The sequence below is a fragment of the Alligator mississippiensis genome, chromosome 16 (assembly GCF_030867095.1).
Source record: "Alligator mississippiensis isolate rAllMis1 chromosome 16, rAllMis1, whole genome shotgun sequence".
NCBI classification, from domain to species: Eukaryota; Metazoa; Chordata; order Crocodylia; family Alligatoridae; genus Alligator; species Alligator mississippiensis.
Window position 1 is genome coordinate 1008465 of NC_081839.1, and position 24019 is coordinate 1032483.

The following is a 24019-nucleotide window of genomic DNA, read 5'->3' on the forward strand; positions in this document are numbered from 1 at the left end:
GCAAGCCCAGGACAGGCCGGCAGCAAGGCACGACTTCCTGCCCAGGGAGGTGAAACCGGTTCGATCACCAGTCACCCATGGCTCCATGGTGGCATCCAGTGGGGCCCCCCAGGGCCGGTCCTGGGTCTGGTCTCAGTCAACATCTCCATAAATGATTTGGAGGGTGGGACTGCGGGCTCCCGTAGCAGATCTGTGGGTGACACCCAGCCAGGTGGAGCTGTGGCAGCTCTGGAGGGCAGGGGTACGATCCAGAACGCCCTGGGGAGACTGGAGCCAGGGTCTGCAATCAGCTCAGATAGGGCATGGTCTTCTGTGCGAGGAGGAGTAACCCCAGCACAGACAGGCTGAGGAATGCTTATCCAGGCGGCAGGACGGCAGAGAAGGCCCTGGGGTAACTGTGGACCAGAAGTTGAATGCGTGCCAACAGCGAGCTGCTGTTGCAAGCAGCGCTAACAGCCTCCCAGGCTGCACTCACAGCAGCGGCACTTGCACATCAAGGGCAGCGATTCTCCCACTCGACTCAGGCCTCTTCTGGGCTAGTTTGTCTAGGGCTGGGCCCTGCACTTCACACAGGATGTGGTCAGTTTGGAAAGAGGCCAGAGCAACAAACTGATAAGAGGTTGAGGGAGAAAGACTGATGGGGAAAGGCTGAAAGAACTCGGGCTATTTAGTCTGGAGAAGGCAACAGCCTGCAGGGACGTAAGGGGCGATGGCAGAGGATGGAGATGGGCTGCAGGGAACAGGGCAAGAGCAGGGGCCTCCAGCTGCAGCAAAGGAGGTGGGGCCGGAGAAGCTTTCTGACTCCGGGGCGGTTGAGCATGCAGGCTGCCCAGAGCAGCGGTGCAATCTCCATCCCTGGCAATATCTAAGCTGGACAGACGCTTGGCTGGGCCCGTTTAGTCAGGGATGATCCTACCCTAAGCAGAGCCTGGACTAGATGTGACCTCATGAGGTCCCGCCCAGCCTCATTTCTTACCTGGGTGCAGGGGGGAATGAGTGACCAGCCGCAGCCCCAGCTCACAAGGGCCCATCCCGCTGCTATGGCTGCCCCAGGGTCCTGCGTGTCCCAGACACGTGCTGTCCCAGCCAAGCAGATGGGGAGGAGGGAGCCCTCGGACCACCCCGCTCTGGCTGCAGTGGGGCCTGGGGCCCACGTCAGCTTGCCACCCCTGGCCCCCAGCAAGCCTCAGAGATGCCACTGACTTAGTCCAGGTTTATTAAAGATGAGAAGGATTCACAGTGTTGCTGCTGCTGGGTCAGGGCCCCGAGAAGCTAAAAACCACATACAACACACAACCTGCCCTATGCACACCAAGCGGGCCGAGGCCTGGGGATGCTGGCCCCCGCAGTGCAGCAGCCCTCACCCTGGCTCCTAGCCCCCCAGCCTGCCCTCCCCGGGCTGGAGCTCTCCCAGGCTGAGGGGCAGGGCAGGGGCCCTACTTGTCCCTGTCCGCACAGAGGCAGGCGTGCGAGGCCCCGGGCCCACTGCTGGCTGGACACACGTGGCCGTTCACCTGGGCGGCCACCTTCTTGCTGGAGACGGGGCAGCTGGGTTCGGCCGGACAGGCCCACTTCTGGCTCAGCCAAGGTCTCTGCATCTTGTGCTCCAGCAGCATGTGGTTCTGGGGCGGCAGCCCCACGCAGGCCCTGCGGGAGCAGAGCCGCACGTCAGGGCAGGGCAGAGCCCAGGCTGGGGGCAAGGCTACGGGCAGCAAGCCCCTGGGGCAGGGGGGGCAAGTGGGGAGCAGGGAAGCCTGTGGGGAAGGCACTGGCCCCCACAGCAGGTCTGGACGTGGCACCAGTGCCCGAGGCAGGGGGTGCAAGGGAGGGGAAGGGCTGTGGGGCCCTGCGTGTAGGGATCACGGCTGGGTCAGTGCCCAGAGCCCCGCGGCTGGTACCTGAGGATGTTCTCGATGCAGCTGCGCTGCCGGAAGAGGGCGTTGACAATGGGGGTGCCCTCGGGCACCAGAGGTGCCTTGCACAGGAAGGCCACGATGGAGAGGACGCTGTGGAAGCCCTGGAAGTCGGGGTCGCTCTCGGTGCAGAAGGTGATGCGCTGGCACAGCTCCGTCAGGATGGCCAGGTCCAGGATGATGGGGCTGGCCAGCAGCGAGTCCTGGGGACAGGGGTGGGGGAGCATGGGCCGTGCTGGCACCCCCTGCCCATGCCCTGCTCCTTGGGCTGCCCACACCAGCGGGGCAGGAGCCAGACAGCACCCCCGGGGACCACGCAGCTGGGAGGGGCCCCACCAGCAGCAGACAGGATGGGGAAACACCTGCCTGGTCCTACATGGAGACCAGCAGAGCCCAGAGGCTGGGACACCAGACCCCCCTGACCTGCAGCCACACGCACCCCATGCACCAGACCCCCCCCCCTGCCATGGACATATCCCAGCGCCTGCGGTCTCCTCCCATTGCCTGCTTAGCAGGGTCCTCTGTTGCTACCTGCTCTGGGACTGCTGAGCTCCTGCAAATCACAGAAAACGGGCTGGAAAGGACCTCAGGGGGTCACATCTAGTCCAGCCCCTGCTCCAAGCAGGACCAGCCCCACCTAGACCATCCCAGCCAAGGCTTTCCGAGGGATGCTTCAAGAGGGGCACGTCCCAGGTGTTGCAAAGTGGGGTGAACCCAGCCCCGGGTAACTGGGCTCCCGCCTGCACCCACGGCCCAGGCTGCGCAGCCCGGAGAGAGGACCCCGGCACTGCCCTGGCCCCACCTCGCAAGTGTTGTGGACGACGATGGTGTTGGTGCCGCCCATCATGATCTCCGACGTGTACTCGTCCAGCGCCCGCTTGCTGTCGCCCACGTACGGCACGTACTTGATCACCACCTGTGACCCAGTGCTGCATGTCGGGGGCCTGGCCCTGGCCCCTTGCCCCCCCGCCCCAGGCCACAGCCCCCTGCCCCCTCCCCGCATGCTCACGCAGTGGTCGGGCTTCTCGTGGGGGCCATACAGCACGGGGTTGGCCTGCACCATGTCGTCCACCACGCAGCTCTTGGAGACCTCCTTGGAGCGGAACTGCTCCGGGGCCGACAGGTTCTTGCCGTCATTGTTGCCCAGGTGGTTGTAGCTCACGATGGACACGGTCTGTGGGGGGGGGGGGGCGGGGGTCACGGAGCAGCCCTGGGCTCTGCACCCCACCCCCAGCACAGCACCAGGGGCCCTCCCCGTCCCACCCCAGCCCCGGGGCAGGGCCCCGCTCTGGCTCCCGACCGGCGGCTGAACAGGTCTGGCCGGATTCCAAGGGGAGGGTCCGAGCTGCCCGGCCCCGGCCCCAGCCCCAGCCCCAGCCCCACTGCATCAGCTCAGCCCAGCTCAGCTCTGCACGCTGCCCACGGGAAGCCCCCAGGTAGCCTGGCAGTGCCCCCTGACACCAGCCCTGGGAAGACCGCATCCCCTACTCCAGCCCTGCACCCCTCTGCCACGCTGCCGGCACGCCCCTGCCCATGCCAGGGCCTGCACCCACCTGGGGGGGTTACGACTCAGACCCCCTCTCCCTACCCCCCGCCCCCCATCACCTTGAGCCCGGCGCCAACAAGGAAATCCACCAGCACCGACTTGAGCTTGGTCTGCCCGGACTTGAAGTCGTCGCCGCAGATGAAGACGCCGCGCTGTACAGCCAGCTCCACGGCGCCCGGCACGAAGGTGTTCTGGGGCGAGCCGTTGATGTAAGCGCAGCCCTCCAGGATGCTGGCCACCGCGAACAGCGTGGACGGGGACACCTCCAGCCCGCGCTGCGGATGTGGGGAAGGAGTGCAGCGTCTCAGTGCACGGCCCGGGGCAGCAGGGCTCGGGGGACAAGCCTGCCCTGGGGTAAGGCCAAAGCATCCCCTGCCCCGTCCTGCAGCAGTGCCGCGGCAGGGTGGGCAAAGCCCTGCCCATCTCCCTCACCTCAATGGCCTGCAGCAGGTGGTCGGCCGTGTCGTTGAGGCCAGGCCGCACGTCACAGAAGCGCTCGGTGTTGGCCGTCCACAGCACGATGACCTTGTCCACCCCGCTACGCGCCCGGAAGTCCTGGATGTCCCGGCGGATCTGAGCCACCTGTGGGGAGCCGTGGCGGCGGGTCAGGGTGAGGGTGCATGGCCCCAGGGCACCCAGGCAAGGAGCAGGGCCAGCCCTCCAGCTCCAATCTGGCCCCGCAGAGCCCAGCCTGCCCCCGGCCTCACCTGCTCAGCCTTGGTGCCAGGGATGAGGTTGTCGGCACGCTCCTCCTGGTTAGCCGCGATGAACTCGGGGATGTAGATGGAGGGTCGGGGCTTCATCTCCTCCATGTGGGGCCAGAGCTGCTCCTGCAGCTGCCAGTCGAGGACCTGGGCCCGGCGCATGGCCTCGGCCAGGTTCAGCGAGGAGATGTCCCAGCCTGCGGGGCAGAGCCGGGAGAGCTGTCAGCACCCTGCCCCCTGCCCTCTGCTCCCCCAGCCCCAGCTCCTACCGTCAAAGACGATGTCGTTGGGGTGCACCATGGGCAGCAGGTCCCGGAAGGGCACGTGGACGTCGCCAGCGGGGCCGGAGCCCAGGCAGACGGTGGAGGCTTGCAGCAGGGAGCCGTAGTAATTGGCATGCTGAGGTGGGAGCAGAGCACGTCAGCTGTGCCGAGCTGCCCGTGCCCGGGCTGCCCCCCGCCCTCTGCACGTGGACGTAACGGAGGAGACGGCACTGGGCTGGCTGGGGGCTGGGCACAGGGCAGATCGGAGCCCCGCCTGCCTGGCGGCGGCTGGCACAGAGGCTTGGGCCCGCTGCCCAGAGGCAAGCACCACAGGGGACGATGGCCAGGGGCTTGGCCGGAGCGCGCTGCCCCCACGGTGCAGACCAGCCGACCCGTGCCCATCTGCGCTCCCATCCCCAGCGCAGCAGGGCCCAGGCTTGGCTCCTGCCGGCTCACCAGGCCGTGCCCAGGGCGGAGCACCGGGGCCAGGCAGCCCCACGCTTCGGGGCCCAGCCTTGGCCTCGGCCCGCGCGGGGGCAGAGGTGCCGGGGAGCACGCGGGAGCGCCGGCTCACCTTCCGCCCGGTCTTGGTCATCCAGGAGAGGCCCATGCGGTTGGCCAGCACGGCCGCCGTCACCGTGGTGCCGTTGTTGCCGCCCCAGCCCACCAGCATCAGGCCCAGGCGCGGGACCCTGCGCTCCGTGCGGAAGGTGAAGCGGGTGGCGCACGGCCTCACCTGGGGCAGGAGGCAGCGCGTGGGCCTGGGCCGGGCACCGCTGCCCCCAGCCCGGCACTACCGCCCCGCCACGCACCAGGCCGGGACGTGGCAGGCCCTGCCCGGTGCCCGGTGCCCGGCGCTACCTTCAGCAGGCCGCCCTCCCGGCACACGCGCGCGCTGCGGTACGTGTACTTGGCCTCGATGCAGTCGGCGCCGTAGGTCACGTCGGGGCTCTCCACCACGAACGGCTCCGCCATGGCTCCGGTGCGCGGGCAGGGCACGGCACGGCACGGCACGGCACGGCACCGCAGCGTCCACGGCCCGCGCGCTCCGCCGCCGCCGCCGCCGCCACCGCGCTCCCCGGCGCCGCGGGATGCGCCGCCCCGCGCCCCGCCCCGCCCCGCCCCGCCCCCCCCCCCCCTCCCCGCCGCAGGTGCGGGCAGCCGGGCCCAGCCGAGCCCCGCTTCGGGCCCCCGCGGCTTCCTTCCTCCCATTCTCCGCGGCTTCCTCCTGGGCCCCTTCCCCCGCGCAGCGCAGCGCAGCGCGGCCCGGCCCGGCCCGGTGCAGCCGGGGGCCCGGGAGCCGGCAGCCCGCGCAGACCCGTGCGCTGCCCGCAGGCCGGCCCAGCCGGGGCAGGGGCAGGGGCAGAGCAAGCGCAAGGCCCGTGCGCGGCGGGGAGTCCCGGGACTGCGCTGCGCTGCGCTGCGCTGCGCTGGGGGCCCACCGGTCCTTTCCCACTGCTTCCCTCCTCGCCCCCCGGCCCACGCCCGCGGGGCCCCTCGCTCCTGCTCCTGCTCCAGCTCCTGCCCCTGCAGAATCGCCGGGCCGGCTCCCGGGGCCGTGGCACTGCAGCCTACGCTGGCCACGCTCCAGCACCGTCCCGGCGGCCCGTGGCCGAGGCGCCTGTCGTGGGACCAGTTTTCCCGCAGCCACGGCTGGATGGAGCACGGGGAACCGGCCTCGCCTGCCTGGATCCAGACCATCCGCAGGCAACTGGGCCGTGGCCAGGGCAGGAGCAAGGGGCAGGCCCGACCTGGGGCCTGGTAGCGAGGACCATGTCGCAGCAGGGCCCCCTCCCGCGCACGGCACTGCCGGACCTGGGACACCGGAGCAGACCCCTGCGTGCAGCAGCCTAACGCTGGGCTGGGCAAGGCATGGGCGCTGTCCCCCCTCCTCTGGGCAACAGGCGCCCACACAAGCAGCAATAACCCAGACAAGCTCCCCTGGCCTGGGCGGCCCTGGCCCCCCTGGCCCCCCGCAACCAGGGCTACCGGGAGATTGCTCTGTGAGCCCCATGCTGGAGCACAGGTGGTTGCCGCTGCGCTCCCCTCCATGCACCACATCAGGGATCCCCTGCCCTGTGCTGCAATGAGCCGGACGGAGGTCACGGAGGTGGTTGGGGCCTGGCTCTGCCCTGGCCCCCTCCCCACAGGGCCAGCCTGCTGCCCGGGCACGGCCCCAGGGCCAAGGGGCCGCCGTGGCTGGCTTCCAATCCTCCAAGCAGGAGGATGGTGCCGGGCCAGAGCTGTTGGCAGCGAGGAGCGGCTGGTAAATTTCCACTGGCAGGGCTCTCCCACGCAGCGCGGCCAATGCTCCAAGCGCCCGTTAACTGGGTCACTCCGTGCCCCGGCTGCAACACAAGCTGACAGCGCTGGAGGCAGCAGGGCGAGCGCGTGGGAATGCCAGGCGCAGGGCAGGGGCAGGGCCCCCCATGCTCCCTTCCCAGCAGCCAGCGCCGCCAGGGACCCTTCGCTCCCTGCAAGCCGACTGCTCCAGCCTGGTGCGCAGGGGTGCGGGAGGTGGAGGGCAAGGGGGTGCAGGGAGCCAGCAGAAGTCAGGGAGTGGAGGGCCAAGAGCTCCAGAGTGGAAGCAGCATGGGTCGTGCCACAGCCGCACGCAGGGAACAGGGACCCGCAGCCCCGGTTTCTCTCCCAGAAAGAACAAGGGACACGTGTGGGCACATGGCAGGGCAAGGTGGAGGACTGACCTCCGCACAGCCACGGAGGGCAAGCGGCCTGCCCCAGCGGTGCTGCAGGGGCACTCGAGCAGCAGCACGCACCTTCCCCTGTACCATCTGCATCAGTTACACCCACCCCTCCGTGCCGCAGCTTCTGCGCCGGCTCCCTCCGCTCCAGGGCCAGCAAGGCCTGGGGCAGGCGATTTTGGGATTGTGGTGGTCTCCCGCTCCTGCCAGAGGTTGCGCACAGGCCAACCCCAGGGTAGAGCGGCTGACGGCTCCAAGGGCACAGCCGGCGCAGGGGAACCAGCACAGGCCCCGCGCGGGCCCACAGCGACCGGCAGCAGTCCCTTTAAGCACGGCCCCCCTGGCCGGCAGCGATCACTGGCACATTAAATTTTCAGCTGGTGACAGAGTCAGGTTTCGAGGCTGCAGCCGGGGGGGCGGCTGGGCCGGAGCAGCAAGGAGCCTGCGGGAAATTTCCACTTGCCCGCTCGGCTGGCTGGCCACCTTTGCCTCCTGCAGCCGGTGCCATGGGCAGCAGGGTGGGCACCGAGCGGTCCCCGAGGCCTGGAAGTGCCAGGGTCTCTAGTGCCCCCATGCTCCCGGTGAAAGGCATCTTTCCACGGCACCCTGTCCCCTTCCCTCCATGCCAGGAGCCGAACACGTCTCAGGGCAGAGGGAAGCAGCAGAACTAGGAGGGACGTTGCTCCACAGGCCAAATCACCAGCTGTGGCCCAGTCTCTCTTGCCCCCGTCCCGCAGCTGTAGGACCTGCAAAACCTGCTGCTGCTCCAAGCAAGGCCCAAGGCTGCAGGGCTGTGTCCCTCCCCGCCCCCGCCCGCAGCCACCCCAGCAAGTAGGGCAGTGCTGACAGGGAGTAATGCTGTTAATCCGCCAGCCGGGACAGCAGATTAGCATCGTTCACCTTCAGCAAGCACCTCGCTCCCGCTGCTCTCAGCTAGAGACTGGACCAGGCTGGGGGGAGCTCCAGTCCTCGGCTCAGCGTGCAGAGAAGTCCCTTGTGTCACGAGGGCCCGAGTCCAGCTGCAGCCTCCAGGCCGCTCCCGAGGACCAAAGCCCCCTCGATCCCGAGGACCGGCCACAGCAGATGCAGAGCCGCGTGGCGTCCGGTGACCCCGAGCTGTCCCTCCTGGGGGGCAGCCAGCTCTGGGGTGTAGCTGTGCTGCAGCTGGGCACCGCTCTGCCCCTGAGCTCGGGCACATCTCAAACCTCATCTTTCTGCCACCCACATCCCCCTCCCCTCGCACCGGAGAGAAAGACAGCCGTAGAGGGGTTGCTTTCCAATACAGTGAATTTATTATATGTTGCAAAATCAGCATTCAGCTTTTTAGTGTACAAAAGGACACTAGCTCTTTTAAGAAAAGACGAGGCAAGCTGAAGACTCTGCTGCTGCCTTGAAATCGTAACATTTTGGCAAAGTGAAAAGCTCTTTGTAAACTCCAACTCCATGGCTCAATATAGTTGTATCCACAGTACAATATTACAAAGGAAAACACGGGATCAATAAGTTAGATCAGACTTAGGTCACCTACAACTGGTTTCTATTAACCCAAAAAGCACAAAATTTGCCTAGCTTCATAATAGCTAAAAGGTAAAAAAAAAGAAAAAAAAGAAAAGAAAAAAAAAGGCAGATTTGACTACGTTTCTTTAACACAGTCCAAAAAAAGTGAAGCAGAAAATAGTTGAATGCTAATTGGGTCTCACAGTTTGGATATTCATTAAATATTTTCAGTTTTATATTCCAATTTTTAGAAGTTCCAGAATATACATGTAAATGTACACAATACATCTCCGTATACAACTCTGTTTGCAAAAATATCTTATAGCAGGTGTATAAAGATTGAGATCCATCTCCATTTCCTTCCTTCCAAAAAAACAACCCCCCCCAAAAAATTGCAAAACCCCCTTTCCAAACACGAAGGAGCAGAACGAGAAGTGTTTCCACGGAAGAATCTGTTCAGCTCGGGGGCCGAACGGCTGCCTCTTCGGCCACTCGAGGTCTGCGGTTCCTTCTGCTCACGAGAGCAAACGGACCTGGGCTCGTTTGTACAGACACCGTCTCTGCTGACCGACACGTGCCAACACCACGAGCCAGGCTCTGGGGACCTCAGGAGATGCTGCCTCGTGGCACAGATCTCGTGCTGTCACCAGGAAGGTGCGGCTTCCTGCCACTGCAGGGAAGGCTGGCGCTGACCGAGCTGGCGGGGAAGCTCTCGTGGCATGCCCAAGGGACCACAGGAGCTTTCCAGGCACAGACCCTACATCTGCAAACAAGGGGGAGGGAGCCCTGGAGCAGGGAGGCAGCGACACGTCTGGACTCCAGTGCCGTCCACGCGGACGTGGGGCGGCAGGGCTTTGGGGCCCGACAGGAGCAGGATCCAAGCGCAGACAGGGATGCGGGGGCCTTCCCCTGACACTGGTGCTAGCGGGGAGCAGCAGAACCCAAACGCCTCCCACTCCTGCCAGATTTGATGTGGAAGGGGGGGATATGCAGACCCACCCTGCTGGGACCGAAGCTGTCGGTTGGAATCGACTCTCCTCGCCACAGGGAAGCGCCCAGAGATGCGTAATGCTGCGGACAGACAGCTGGCCCCTATGCCCGGACCTGCCTTCCCCTGCCCTACGCGGCTCCAACAAGCTCTCGGGGCAGGGGAATGGTGCGAGCCAAGTGTTCCTCGAGCCTTCAGATGCTTACTAGGACTTTATCCTACGGCGTGATCTGAAGGAGGAATAAATGGTGGGGACCAGTCTGCAGCGGGGAGCAGGGAGCCCTGTGGGCCCTTCTCTCTCCCAGCTCCTCACTGATCCCCTCACTGTCAGGCCTTTGCGATGCCGGCCGGAGGGGCTCAGTGACCAGCTGGCTGTCCACAGAGCATGGCTGGAGAACCACTGTGCTGGGGCTAGCGTGCTCAACACGGCTCGAGCCACGGGACACGCTCTCTTCGGCACTCGTCCATCTCTGACAATGGAACGCCAAGTTCCCGGGGGAGGGAGTGCGGGGTGGAGATGCGCTGGGATCCTGCTCGTGTCTGGACAAGGCAGGGAAGAGAACACCAAACACTTTAAAAACTATGTACAACTCCAGCAGCGGCTGCCCCAGGCAACAAGCCAACAGCCCTCACCGCAAAAGCCCCGTCTCTGCGGAACCGTCGCATCTGATGGACTTGTGGCCCCAGGGACAGTGGAGCAAAGGGAGTCTCTGACCACCCAAGGCTGGCTTCCTTCCTCCTCCCTGCCAGCGCTCGAGGCAGTGGGCAGGACCCTCGGCTCCGAGCGACGTGGAAGAGGGAAGGAACGAAACACTGTAGGGCTGGCAGGAGCAGAGTGGCACAGACCGTGGTACAGATGGCACCTCTGTGCTTGTGGGCTAGTTCCTCATGCCACCAGAGAGAAAAGACTGCAACACAAAGCAGGGGGGACGGAGCACGAGCGCCAGGGACTGCCGTGGACATGGGAGCTGGCTGCCACGGCAGGCTCCGGCACCTGCTCCGGCACCCGACTCACTGCTGCAGCTTCTTTGGAAATGTGCAAAACGGAACAAAACAGAACAGAACAGCACCCATCCGAGCCCCTCCGGCAGGTCACTGCAGTAACAAAATAACTTATCTGGGTAGCTACCAACCAGCGTTAGTAATACTGCAGCGAGAGACAGGACAGGTTTGGAAACACTTGGCCTAAAAGGAAAAGGGAGGCACAGGTTTAGAAAAGATGCTCTTTTTTTATACAAAAATAGACCATAGTCTCATTAGCAATTAATAAAATTGGCTGTCTTGGTATAAAACTAGAAAAAAGTCAGACGGGCAGGTCTCCGGCTTCCGGCCTCACACACCGCAGCAGTCGGCCCAGTCTGTGCCACCCGTTCCAAGCGTGCGCTGCAGGAAAGGTTCCAGGTACGAGGCATCTGGCATCAGCGCTAGACTCCGTGGGCAGCGCAGTCTCCTCCGGCCGACACCCGCCCCGGCGGGCGCAGATTGGACAGGACGATCCATCTCAATCCCCCAGGCCTCGCGCTGCTCGTGTGCGGAGCTCGAGCCGCTTGCACAGGAACAGTTGCGGGTGCCGGAGGAGGAGGTGGTAACCTAGCAGCATTCCAGTTCCTCGCCATTTGCAGAACAGAACAGAACAGGCAGTGCCGGGCTGGGACAGCTCCACGCCGCTCCAAACCTGAATCCGAGAAAACCACCAGCTCTTTACCTTTGGGAGTTGCGTTTGCCTGGGGTGAGTTTTCCCTTAAGTGTCAAATGCTGGCTTCAAAAAAAATCAGCAGATTTTCCTTTTGTACATTCCAATGTTTGGAGAGGGGATGCTTGAGAGGACCACGCCGGCCGGGCACTGCTCCCTGGCTCGGGCCAATTCGCCATCACAAATCATCCCCAAGTTCTTCCAGCTATGAGGCCGTAGTGCTCCTCTCCAAAAGGAATCCCGGCTTGTTGTGGAAGGGGCAGTAATGTCCAGGTCAATGTTTTTACCCTTCCCTGTCCAGATCCTAGAGCCAGGACTAAAACTGCTGTTGGTCATACTCTGCTATCAATTTTTTTATGTGAGCCAGTTTGTTGTGGAGGTATTCGCAGCGGTTCTTCTCCTGACTGTAATTCGGGTTCGTCTGCAGGGGACAGGGGAAGTGCAATGACAGATGTTAACTCTCCAGTCCCACCCTCCCCTCCTTGGCAGATGGGGAAAGGATCAGAGGACCCCAGGATGTAAGCATCGCTCACAGGGCTGCCACGCGAGTGCTGGATGACTCCTCTTACTGGAGCAGTCGCCAGCCCTGCATCCAACATGCCCCGTGGTCTGGCTGCCCACTCCTGGTTCTCGATTCCTACTCCTCTTCTTCCTCCCTTAAAATGTTCCTGAGCCCTAGTGTGCAGCATGGCACAGATTCACTGGCAGCACACCCAGGCCAGCCTGCTCTGCCTGCCTCTACCTCACCTCCCTAGACAGTGACCAGGACTGCTGGCATGTCTGCAAGGCATTACGGGCACAAAACGCATATGCCAGTGTCCTCAGCAGGGGATCTGTATGCCCACAGCAGCTGTTACTAGTCATTTTGAGCACAGATTATATCCAAATCCACCAAGAACCTCCAGTCACAGGTACGCAGACCAGCGGGATCTGCCTGCCCTCAGGTCACACCTCCAATCTTCATATTGTCCTTTGCTACTTCTGATGCTGACGGCACTTTAACCCAGGCATGCTTTGACCAGCAATCAGGCACGTCAAAATGCTGACTAACGTGGCTCAGAGATGGATCCACTACTGAGCCACTGAGCACCACTGCAACAGCAGAGGGAGCGTGGGCTTCCAAAACCCCAGCCAGATGCACCCCACGGTAAAGCTTAGCACTGGTAACCTGATGTATGAGAATTACTCGCGACTTGCTTGCTTGTCAAGTGAGGTCCATTTCTTACAGCCCCCAGCCCCCGCCCATGGCTGAGAGATTCATACTCACCTTTTTAATTTTCCGGTATTCCTGTAAAATTTGATCGTGGATAGTCTGAAAAGGAAAGGATACCATTACCTTTTGCTGCCACAAAAACAGTAACACTGGAGTCACTGTAGTGCACAGCACATCCCAGACACCCAGAGCTGAGAACAGCAAGAACGATCCCCTTTTCCAGAGCACAGTGCTCGTCAATGAGCAGACAGTTAAACTTCCCCCAGAAGCGTAGAGAAAAGCTAACTTAATAGCTAAAAATGTGCACTTGCATATATGCAAAAATAACCGGGTGGCAAAAGCCAAAGGTGAAAAAAGCAGCCAGCTTGAGAGGGGATGGAGTGGGACACGCACAGAATACGGCACGACCACCCGTCAGCGATGTAGAGCATGAGCCTCAGCCTTGTACGCTCCACGGGTGCAGTCATGGCTGTGGGAGAGAGCCTTGCTGTGTCACTTGGCTTGCAGGCTGAAGGATCAAGCTCACGTGCCAGTCATTTCTCTGGGGCGAGGAGAGCCCCTGTCTCTGCTCCACAGGGAGTTTAATCTACAGCAAAATTGCTGTTTCCTCCACTTAAAAGTCTCGTTTTCCTTGGACCATCAAAATAATCCAACAGAGAAAAGCGAGGGCATTTCAAAGGGAAGGAAGGACATCTGAGCAGGAAGGAAATGCTGCCTAGTACAGTGGGGACCCTGTAAAGAATAGCTTTTTAGTCTCAGCAAAACTTATTTTCTCAAGGTAATGAATAGTTAAAGCTTTTTGAAATCAGTCTGACAGGTTGAATAATGCTGGGCTATTAAGATGAAAGCTTCAGGAGAAACAAATGACCCCATGCTAAGCCCCTTTCCAGCTCCGATACCCTCCCATATGTGTGAATATCATTTTTCTGGCTCGGGTGATGTACTAATAGCTGCCAGCAGGTTTTGGCTGGGGATGCTGGTTGTCTAACTGAGGCTGCTCCCTGTCAACAAGTACCGCAATGTGTGCTCCGACTCAAAATTGAAGGTACTGGGCTCTTGGACAAGCCGCCTGCGAAGCTGTCAGCTGCACGCACACGGCGCATCCATCAGTCTGGGGCTGCCCACAGCACATCCCACACAAACGAGTGCCCACCTTCTGGCACCCCACAAAGCCGCTACCAAAATGGGAAGAGCAACTGCATCCCCAAGTGCTGACGCAGCGATTTGTGTCTCTACCTTGTATTCTTCCGAGCCCTGCGAAAGCTGCTTTAGCTGCGAGTCCAGCTGTGTGAATCGGCGGGTTATCCTTTCTATCCGGGCGTGCAAGTCTCTGTACTCATTGTACTCTGCGTTGAAGTCGTTCTTGTAGCTCTGACGCTGCTCCAAACAGGAAATGGCTGCGTATTTTCTAAAGGGAACAGAGATCAGTTAGTCGATATGAAGACCTCGTCCCAGGTTACTATGGTGCCAGAAAGCTGAACCAAGGGTCTCTTGGGCGTTTGCCTTCCAAGGCAAAGCTCACTTGTTAGAAGTGGCAGCTGACTTGGCTTCCCCTCTCTCATCTCTTCCTTCTTCCACTCGCAGCAAGACGAGATCTTAGGGCACTTACACACGTGACGGACCTCTGCTCCAATGCGTGCTAATTAGCATGTGTCGGAGCAGACTCGATTCTGCTGGAGCGTGCTAATTCGCAAGCTCCGGAAGCCTCCGTGTCACATGTATTCTGCATCCCCGTTTCAAAGTGGCAGCGGGGTGCTTTAACTAAAGCTCGAATGATCTTTTGTTAAAGCGGCCCTGCCACCATTTTGAAGTGCAGGCCACTGAATACACATGACACTGCGGGAGCTTTAATTAGAGCAGCTCAGAGCTGCTTTAATTAAAGTGCCCCCTCGACCCTGGAGGATGTACAGATGCCCTCAGATTGTTAACCACTCCCCTCCCACAAGTCAGAGGGCACACAGGAAAAGCAGGTACAAACGGACTGCTCTCACTCGACCTGGCATGAGTTCCACAAAGAGATTCATACTCAGTACCGTGACTGAAAGGGGGCCAGTGAGACGCACTCTGAACCCTGAGGTGAGCAGACTCTTGCTGCAATGATTTCAGTATCTGTCAGTCAATGTCCTACAACATCTAAAGACTCAGAAGTTACAGATCGATGCACTTCCCAACAAAACGCGGGAAAGCAGGTTCTCACTTCCCCAGGAAACCCAGCACACAGGATCTCCAACACCTTCAGGACTGCTGGTAAGCAACTGCACTGCCACGCACTGAGCATGCTGGTCCCTCTCACTGCTGCCGTCTATACCATGGGATGCGTTTAATCCTTGAAGACCCTTCTGGCACAGGCAAGGCTCAGCAAGTGCTTTTGACACCAAGATGTTATTTTAAGGGCAGGTCTCATTGCTCGCTGCCCAGACGGCAGTCCTGGACTTCCAGCATCAGGGAGTCGTGAGAAGAGCTGCTCTATATCTAGCTTTAAGGCACACGTTTGTGACTCTGGACCCATTGTTTTGGCTTTTTCCTCTGTAACTAATTTGCTTTCCAGACTTTAATATAATCAGCAAGCCTAACCGAGTGGTAATTGGCAAGTCTCAGCATGATGGACCCACCGATATACTTACAATAAATAATCAGGCATTTCTGAAGTTAACGTTGGTACAGTAGAGTTATTGCATGTTCCATTTAAACCTGAAAAATAAAAACCCAGTCACATCGGTCCCACATCCGACAGGGTCATTTATCAATCCAGCTTCATACACCCATTTAACCAAATGCATATTCCTTGATGCACACACTGACTGAAGGCAGCGTCAGTACCGTGAGGGGGCCAAAACCTCAGGACTGCCAACAGCCCCATACAGACCACTACATCGACAGTGGCCAATGCACCAAGCTGCAAAGACATTTCTGAATTTAATTGGTTTATAAATATCGCTGCGTGCCTGTAAGCAGGGATAACATGCTAATCCCCACACCGGTGAGCTACCAAACATGATTCACAGCCTCCAGATGGGCAGATTAGATAATGGAGCAGGATGTCCACGTCCCCTCCAATCTAGTTCTGTCGCTCATCCCACGGCCCCCTTGGAGATGGGGTGAAGGGATACATGTGACAGTGCCTCGAGGGGTTTCTGATTCCACGTGGCAAACTATTCCCATCACTCATGCAGGTCTGTAGCCTAGGTCAGCTCCAGAGAGGGCACACCTGAGCACCCTCCATGCCACGGAGCTGGAATACCAGCAGCCTGCAGACAGGGAGGAGCGGAGAGGACAGGATCCTTGGGGGCTTTGTAGGGCAACAGAATAGTGCGCGGCAGCAGGAAAGGGTACCGTGAGTACACCCAAAGCAGACAGCACAGCTTCAATCTAAGCCTAGCTTGGAATGACTGTTTCAGGGGAGGACACAAGCAGTTTGGAAGGGGACTGGTCCTTTCTGAACTGTGTAACAGTGGTTTCCTAAAGCCACAGAACCCAGCCCCCGTCACATGAGCTGCTGCAGAGCCAGACAACCCGGCCCAGCAATGGCAGCACGCTACCCTCTGGCCGCTCTGCCGTGCTCCCCATCTCTTTGTGGAACCCCGAGGAGCTGTCACACGACCCCAGTCCTGAGGAACGCCCTGGTGCAATGCTCAGCCAGACCCAGCTGGAAAGTCAACCTCAGCCCATGAAGCAATGGTGGCAGGTAAGTGGCTCCAAAGGCCCAAAACAGGGGGGTTTCTTACTCCTCCGCTCAACCTCTTCCTCCAGTGGCTCAGCCAAGCGAGCAATGCAACTGCCCGTGGTCCCGTAACACTGAAAGCACGCAAGGGTGGCAGCGTAAGCCCCAAACCAACCCGCACGGCACCAGCAAGTGCTACTCTGGAGCAAGCCCTCCAGGGAATGCAAGGGAGCATGGAAGCCCAGAAGCTCTTTCCAAGGCTAAGCCTGGCCCTGCTTTGACCCCACGGCTGCCAGAGACTGGAAAGAAAGGAAATCAGCAGCAGGCCTGGGGAAGGGGGTACGAGCCTGGACCCTGCTGCTGGAGACTGGAAGCAGTTTGCCCCAAAGTCCTTCTTCCCTGATCCAGAGTAGAGATAAGGTGTTTGATGGGGGCCAAGGTGGAGGCAAAGCACCAGGGACAGAGGAAAGCCAGCAGCGAACAACAGCTATCCCGGAGGTTTCTCCTGTCCGGGAGCGCCACCTGCTGCCTGCCGTCAGGGGACCCAAGGCGAGCGCCGCCTCTCCACATCTCAGCGGCAAACGCTCAAGCGAAGCATCCTTGACTTTGTTTTGTTCCAGTTCCTTGTAATCCCCAGGCGACTGCATGCCGAACCGAGCCACCCTACATGTTTCATCAACGCCATGCGTGTAGCAGGGCTGTGACAAGGACACCGAGGGACTCATGTGAACCACTACGCTGCTACCACCCTCCTACTTCACGCTCTGGCTTGGGATTTTTGTCAGTGTCAACAGCTCAGAAACTGAGAAAAGGACTTGGAATATTTTGCTATTGAGCAAAGTGTGTCAGGAGAACAGCGTGCATATTCTACAGGTTTATTTCATGGTCAAGGAGGAAAAGAAAAAAAAAGTCGAAGGGAGGGTAGATTTGCACCTTTCAGACTATCCAAAGTAGATCTGATCAGAGCGTCTGAGTTCAAGGGCATCCTAGAACCACTCTGGCAGGTGCAGGAGAACAGGAGACCCAGCAGTGCTTTTCACTGGTGTTAACCGCCTGCTGCTCTCAAGCTCCCTCTTCACAAGGTGCTCTTCCCTTTAATACTTCATTCTATATATGAGAACTCAAGTGCATTGTCCCGACACCACCCAGGGCGGCTAGGATCCAGAAGCAACTTGCAAGAGAAGTGGTGCTGGCTAATACCCTGGGGTGTTTAAGAGGAGGCTGGATGAACACCTTGCCGGGGTCATTTGACCCCAGCACTCTTTCCTGCTAGGACAGGGGGTCGGACTTGAGCTGCTCAGGTCCCGTCCAACCCGACCAACTATGAAACTATGAAACCATGTGTCGCAACACATTGGTCAGCTGCTTCCAGTATGCCCACTTGTAAGAATCTCTACGACTAGCTTTCATTATGGGAATGAAAAGAGTCACTAAGGTGGCCATGATAATATCAACACAAGCCTGCTGGAACACAGCCTGGCACCCATGTAGTCGGAAAAGCACTATGTCCAAAAGACCTCTGCCGCCACCAGCCACCCAGCCAGGTGTTAATCAGGCTTTTTCATTGACTGAGGAGAACCATGACACCATGTGATGTGGATTCCAAAGCAGCACAAGATAAAAGGCTATGAACAGGAAAAACTGGAATGGTTTTGCTCAGAGCAAGGCTGTTTCCTGATCAAGAGGGAGAGATGGTGGTAGTGGGTGCAGCTAGAGGCATGCAAAGTATTCAGAGGACAAACATGCAGCTACAGTCTGCATAAGCACGTCTCCTGCCCCCCTCACCTTTCAGCAGTGACTTACCTGGGACATCCTGGGGGGCACCGATTAAGCCAGCATTCTTGATTGCTTCACAGTCCTGCTTCTCCTCTTTGCACTTCTCATCGCTTTTCTTCTCTTTTCTCTCTTTCTCTTTGTGCTTTTTGGATTTTTTCTTGCTTTTCACGTGCAAGGAGCTAGAGGGGAGTTTGCTGGTTTGGGCACAGTCTGTTGACAAAGGATTCGCCAGTCTGTCAGCTGCCTCGGGGTTCTCACAGTCTCTGCCGTTGTGACTCAGGTCATTGCTGACATCCGAAAGGGGGTCATGAGGCCGCGGCAGCTCCAAAACCGGCAAGTGGGAGCTGGAGCCAGTGGAATCAGCTGCAGCTGATGGCACGGCTGGAGCAGGCGCCTCTTTCCCATTGGAGGAGTTGAGTTTCCCATTGAAAGTGGGCTGAGTTCTGTGGGCCAGGTGCGATATCCTCGACTTCTTGCTGACTGGTAGATCGATGAACTCCAGGGGCTGGGAGCGTTTCTGAGGACAGAGAAGAACATTTTCTTTTTGGAGTCTGACAAGAAATCATTTCATCCTGGGCATTCAAGGCTCAGCTGCCACGAGGTGGCGCTGCCGTATCAACAACCACGCACGTTGCTGCAAAGGAAACACAAACACAGGCCCTGGCCAGTCCTTTGCTAAGCCCCAGAGACCTTAGGCACAGGCCTGCTGTGCAACGAAGCCACTGATCTGCAACCTCTTCTAGTCACTGGAAGCACTTACCTCAGATGCTGCCTTTGCAATACACCTAGGTGGGAGCCGGGTAAAGGTAGCAGCACCTGCTCAGGAGCCAAGGATATCACTCCCAAATGAGGACAGCTTCCTGCTGCCTTTGGTCACCTGCTGAAGACTTGTAGCTCAGTCGCTTCCCCTTTAAACTGGCGATAAAGTTTAAAGGGGATGAGAAAATCCCTCCTTGCCTTGGACATTAATGATGGGGGCAGCATTATCACGGCCAAATGCCGCACGTGCCAACAGCTCGAGTAAGAGAATGAATGCTGCTATGTGATCTTAGCTCCCCTCGTGCCCGAGAGCAGGGAGAGGGCAGAGGCTCTGCCCTCGCCAGTGGAGACAGTGACAGAGGTGCTGCTCTGGGAAAGGGCTCTGCTCTTTGGGGATAAAGCCACAGCTGATAGAGGTGGCAGCTGTGATCTCACCTGCATCTTCTACTTGGTGGCTGTTGGTGGGTTACAGGTCAGCAGTGGAGGGAGAGTTGGGTCAGAGCCAAAAGCTGCAAACGCTGAGCTGAGTGCAAGTGGAGAGGCAGCCAGATTATCTGGGGAAGCCCTCGGCACTGCAGCGCCCGCCCGCACAAGCCTGAAGCAGGTTATTCACTACCCAGCGCAACACAAGGCATAGTTCCGACTGGTTTCTTTTGGATACTCCTTTCCTTGCTGTCTCAGACGGGACTGCTGTGTTTGCACATGGAATTCGATCCCCCACAGGAAAGCGAGTTTGGAACTGCGATGCCAGTCTGGAGACGGACATCCTTTTTTCTTCCGTTACTCCCAAGGGGACATTGCCTGGTGACAGGAGGTCCCTCTTTCCAGACAGGCACCAGTCAGAAAGGCTGCGGAGAGGAAATGTTCACTCTGCCAAGTCCTGGCGGGGCAACAGCACTTCCTGACTGCTGTCAGTAACACACGGAGCCAGCTCCCTGCTCCTTACCACAAGTAGCAGGACCTTTGGGTGGGAGAGGGCTGAGGAGAGGACAGGCAGCCCTGCTCTCAGCAAGCGCTGCATGCTTTGGGGCCTGCAAATCCTGATGGATGTAAAAAGCAGAACAAATGAAGAGCTGCTAGGTTCAACCTTCCCTCAAGGCTGGCAGAGCCTTCCTCCCCTTACATGCCATGGGCCAAATACATGCACAGGCTTCTAAAAAAGTTCAGTATGAAACTAAAGCACAGGACAAGACGCTTCACTGCTCAGTGCAAAATGTGGCAGCCAAGAAATTGAGCCTCAGACAACCCACCCACAATCCCTGCTCTAGTCACTGGAAAAAGCCACTTCCTTAAGAGACACTACAGCTAAACCACACATGGACCGGCACATGGCAGCAAGAGAAAAATAAAGGTGGGCTCTGGCTTGCCTACGAATCCCTCACTAGTCACACTGAAACCATTCTGGGGTCTAAGCTACATATTTGCCTAGAGCATATTAGTACCCTGGAGAGTAGTACAAGCCACTGTCCATTGATAGGCTGCAATAAATCATTTATTATCCAACAGCCCTGTGCTCAGATGCTAGTCAGTCAGATTTTACTGGCCAATAACTCCTACATATTTCACTTCCTTTTCTTTCCTAACAGATGCAAAGCAAAAGACAGACCACTGGAGAATGCCAGGGTTTGTATTCAGATTCTTAAAAAAAAAAAGAATCCTGAGTGGAGTTGAATGCGTTAACAAGTAGAAGAACTTCAACATCCTCCCGCCTTGCTCAGTGAAAAGGATCACTCTCTAGGCACCAGGCAGGCATCCAAAGAGCAGCAGGTGAGGACTGAGAGCTTGCTTCCTGGTGAACTCTGGGTTGCCTGGTTGATTCCTGGGCTTGATGGAGCACTGCTTCCCCTCCCAGAAAGCAGTTTGTTTCCTTACCTGCTAACAGTCCCTGCTACTAATCTTCAGCACGGCTGTCCAGGCAAAGCAGGCCTTGCGTATTACACCAGCAGGACGAGGATAAATACCTAGCTTCCCTGGACTGCCCTGCAGGGTGCAGAGGTGGCATGCATTTCACTGCTTAACCAAAGCACGGAGGCCAGAACAGATCAGAGGCTAGATGAGGGATGCCCTAGAAGGTGAGCCTTTTGGTTGGTTTGTTATCACAGAACACAGCTTATACCCATCCAGACCACTAGTATAGGGATGGGATGCACCTGCTTTCTGAGGTAAAAGCAAGGAGGTGAGAGCTAAGCTAAGGTGCTCGCCTCTTGAGCTACTAAATGCCAGACCCTACTGATAGGGAAGAGGCCAGCTATGGAGAGCAGAGTCCTCCAGCTGATGCAAGAATACAGGTCAGCTCAGACTCCTTTCGCCACAGGGCTTCTACAGGCGAGAGGCTGACGTACTGGTAGCCAAGAGCTACTTCATGACGCAAAGTGCATTCAACAGCTGTCCGGGATTATGGGTAGGAAGGTTCCAGGAGATGCAGGCTCTGGAAACCTGGCAACAGGCTACGTGAGTAAACACGAAGGGGCCATATCCTCGTCTCCAAGATGCTGCCCAGATATGCAGCTTTCACAGCTCGGCACACCAGCAACACCCTGCTTTGATCACTGCAATCAGACTGCAGCAGCCTGAGGTCTGAACACCACTTTGTTCTGCTTGGGAGCTGCCCATTACTGCTCAGCTCCAAACAGCTAGGGGTAACGAGTGGAGTAAGTACTCTCGTCTCACCAACTCCCAACAGAAGTCAGCCGAGAGTCAGAAGGCAGGTTATGCACCCCCCCTGCCCGATGCTGAACAACTCGACCAGGGTCTAGAGCCAGTGCCCAGCTCAGTGCTAGGTGCTAAGGTTCTCTCTCGCCCAGAGCCCGGCCTGCACGTACCGATCCCAGTGGTTTGCCACCCACCTGCGGTGGCGACGTAGAGTTTGTGTGGTCTTTTGGCGGACTAAGGGAAGAAGCATCTGCTGGAAGGCTGCTGCTGTTCTGGGGCTGACAGTGTTTCCTGAAAGACAGAAGTTAAGAGGGGTTCAGATCCTGTGCACAAGACGCAAGCATGCCCCAGGGAGGCCTTGCCAACACCCCTCCAGCCAGGAGCAGCAGCTGCAAGTTGTACAAAGCAATCTGAGCCCGGAATAAGTACCTGACCACTGGACCTCCAGCATAAGTGTGGCTGCAGGCGTGCAGGGACGTGGCACTTTCAGCTTGGCTCACTACAGCTCTTTGTACCCAACTGAGCAGGCACCAATAGCGCCTGTGAGGAGGTCTTCCTTCTACCTGGGGCAAAGCTGTTACACTCACCCCAAGTCAGAAAAAAGTGGGGTGGGTGTGCCAGGAGAACATGGCCTCTCCACAGGGAAAAAAGGTCAAGATGTATAAAACCTACATGCTAAATAGCAACAGTGCCATCTCTTGCCCGCTTTCTCCCAGGAGAAGAAAAAGCTCTGTGTGATGCCTGCAAGCATGGTCGGGTAGGGGCACTTGCTGCTTTCCCATCTGAGGTCAGCCTGGATTCCACGATGGAAAGAGGACATTTTGTGCTATTCTCTTAACTGTACATTTCTACCTGGCTTTCCCAGTGGCCAGACACAAGTAATGTCACAAGCGAGTGCTCTGCCTTACCCAACAGAAATCAATCTGTGAACAAGTTACGTAACAAATATTCAGCACCTACAGGGTATTCAAGCTTGTGCTTAGAGGCCAAATCATCATCTGAAGAATTAGTTTCAGTTCAAATAGGTTATCAATTGTCCTTTACACTAAGGCAAAGTCCACCTTAAAGAAGCTATTCAGTAAAGCAGACGCTCAGCAGGTCTCTGCTTGGAAGGTGGTGGGAGCAGGTGGGCAATGTATCATCTCCATCCAATTAGACTGCCTTTATGAGCTTTCCTGCGTACCACTTAACACCACGCAGACTTATGGCTAGTACTAGCCTCCACCTCCCAGACAATCCCTTCCTGCAACAGAAACATCTTTACCAAAACCAAACCCAACACCTGCAGCTTGAGCACTGCGCTTTTATTAACCTCCTCCACACGTCTCAGGCTCTCTGGTTTCCATGAAGCTCTTCAGCTCCTGGAGTAAGTTTCAGGGAACATTAACTTTGCCCTTCTTTCCCGGTATGATCCGGAGAACCCATGTCTTAGTCACTCAGGAAATAAACTTGACTGTTGAATCGAGCTGCATTGTAGAGAAGTTAACCCTGAAGAGGCTTTTTAAAACATGGTTTTCACGTACAGGTTCTGCAGCCCTCGTCTCATAGGTACCAAGGTCTGATGCAGAAGTGAGGGCTCAACTCGACCGCAGCACAGTTAAATTATCTCTCTCCTTTCCTTAATGTTTACAAATTGGGAGGACTATTACAGAGGGAGCTGTTAAAACTCCAGAGAAACCTAACTTGAACCTCTGACCACACTTAAGCAACACTTCAGATATGGAAGCTCACTACTTAAGTCACGTTTGCTTCATTTTAAAGAGACTTTAATTTTAAAAAGCAATAATTTGAACCCAAACACAACCACATCTCAGATGTGAATGGACCGTGACAGCTCCTTGTATAACTATGAAGGAAGTCCAGGACACCGTGCTCCTTGCTGCAAACTGTGCAACTTTCTCTGGAAGTCAGCTTCTCGCTGAGCAGCTCAATACATTTGATATCACTGTGCAAGCAAGTTAAGAGCAGCACCCCCACCCTGGGCTTCCCCAAAGTTTACCAAGGGGAAGAGCCGCGACAGAGTCCCCGTCAACACTTGGAAAAGAATCGACTGTAAGGCATTGTCGACTTAAAGAAATTCCTGAGCCATCCAGAGTGGAGACCGAGCACAAAAACCAGAGAGTTGGACTGCTGCAAAAGGACATTAACAACTGTGATCAAGCAGCCCCAGAGGCGACCACGGCAGACTCTAAAGCCTTACATCTGGTGCCTGTGCCCTTTGTGAGTGTTTTTCTACCGGCTTCAACCCTACATGTTTTTTCCATTTTGTAGCCTCATTACCTGCATTGGCTGTGCGGGTCTTTGTTTGTACAGTTGAATACATCCTTTCCAGGGTTTATTTTTAGATCTCTGCATAACTGAATGCCACAGTTTGAGAAAAGGCAGTAAACACTGCTTTGACTAGGAAGAATCAACTTTTTTGAAAGCAAACTGTGGATAGTTGTAATTTTCCATTCAATTACAATTCAGCATCAGGGATGTTTAAATGAGTTACAACATACCCATTTGAGCTTTCCTAAGTATGCCAAAGAACATTTAGTGTTAGACTTTGTTAAACACAAGTCTCATCTTCAAGCCAATTGTGCTTTCAAATCATGGAAACTGTTCCAACAAGAAGAGTTCTATTTTACGCTAGCCACATTTGCAATAAAA

The 24019-nt window shown here is 57.5% G+C and overlaps 2 protein-coding genes across 3 annotated transcripts in view; both read right to left on the reverse strand.

Annotated features, from left to right (window-relative positions):
• Nucleotides 1-1199: 1199 nt before the first annotated feature.
• On the reverse strand, nucleotides 1200-5500 carry ISYNA1 (inositol-3-phosphate synthase 1). The gene is made up of 10 exons (XM_006271022.4): nucleotides 5288-5500; nucleotides 5001-5162; nucleotides 4433-4562; nucleotides 4167-4360; nucleotides 3892-4041; nucleotides 3519-3734; nucleotides 2923-3087; nucleotides 2716-2829; nucleotides 1899-2116; nucleotides 1200-1647 (listed from the first exon to the last, which is right to left on the reverse strand). The coding sequence occupies exons 1-10, from the start codon at nucleotides 5399-5401 to the stop codon at nucleotides 1437-1439; spliced, it is 1674 nt and encodes a 557-aa protein (XP_006271084.2). The 5' UTR covers nucleotides 5402-5500; the 3' UTR covers nucleotides 1200-1436.
• Nucleotides 5501-8397: 2897 nt separating this feature from the next.
• ELL (elongation factor for RNA polymerase II) overlaps nucleotides 8398-24019 on the reverse strand; it is a 62847-nt gene continuing 47225 nt past the window's right edge. The window contains exons 7-12 of one of the 2 annotated variants that reach the window (XM_019486150.2): nucleotides 21562-21658; nucleotides 17984-18473; nucleotides 15144-15210; nucleotides 13756-13927; nucleotides 12574-12618; nucleotides 8398-11727 (exon numbers count right to left, since the gene is read on the reverse strand). In XM_019486150.2, the coding sequence (XP_019341695.1) occupies nucleotides 11623-11727; nucleotides 12574-12618; nucleotides 13756-13927; nucleotides 15144-15210; nucleotides 17984-18473; nucleotides 21562-21658 (976 nt within the window). In that variant the 3' untranslated portion in view covers nucleotides 8398-11622. Of the gene's footprint in view, nucleotides 11728-12573; nucleotides 12619-13755; nucleotides 13928-15143; nucleotides 15211-17983; nucleotides 18474-21537; nucleotides 21659-24019 lie in introns of both variants that reach the window. The other variant, XM_019486149.2, reaches the window with a different exon arrangement.

Bases quoted from the DNA above. Each gene is read 5' to 3' on its own strand.
- ISYNA1 (XM_006271022.4), bottom strand. From the start codon at position 5,401: ATGGCGGAGCCGTTCGTGGTGGAGAGCCCCGACGTGACCTACGGCGCC. The intron at 4,042-4,166 runs GTGAGGCCGGGG...GGCTCCCCACAG, and splicing joins CTGGCACCAAGGCTGAGCAG to GTGGCTCAGATCCGCCGGGA. The intron at 3,735-3,891 runs GTGAGGGAGATG...CCACATCCGCAG, and splicing joins ACCTGCTGCAGGCCATTGAG to CGCGGGCTGGAGGTGTCCCC.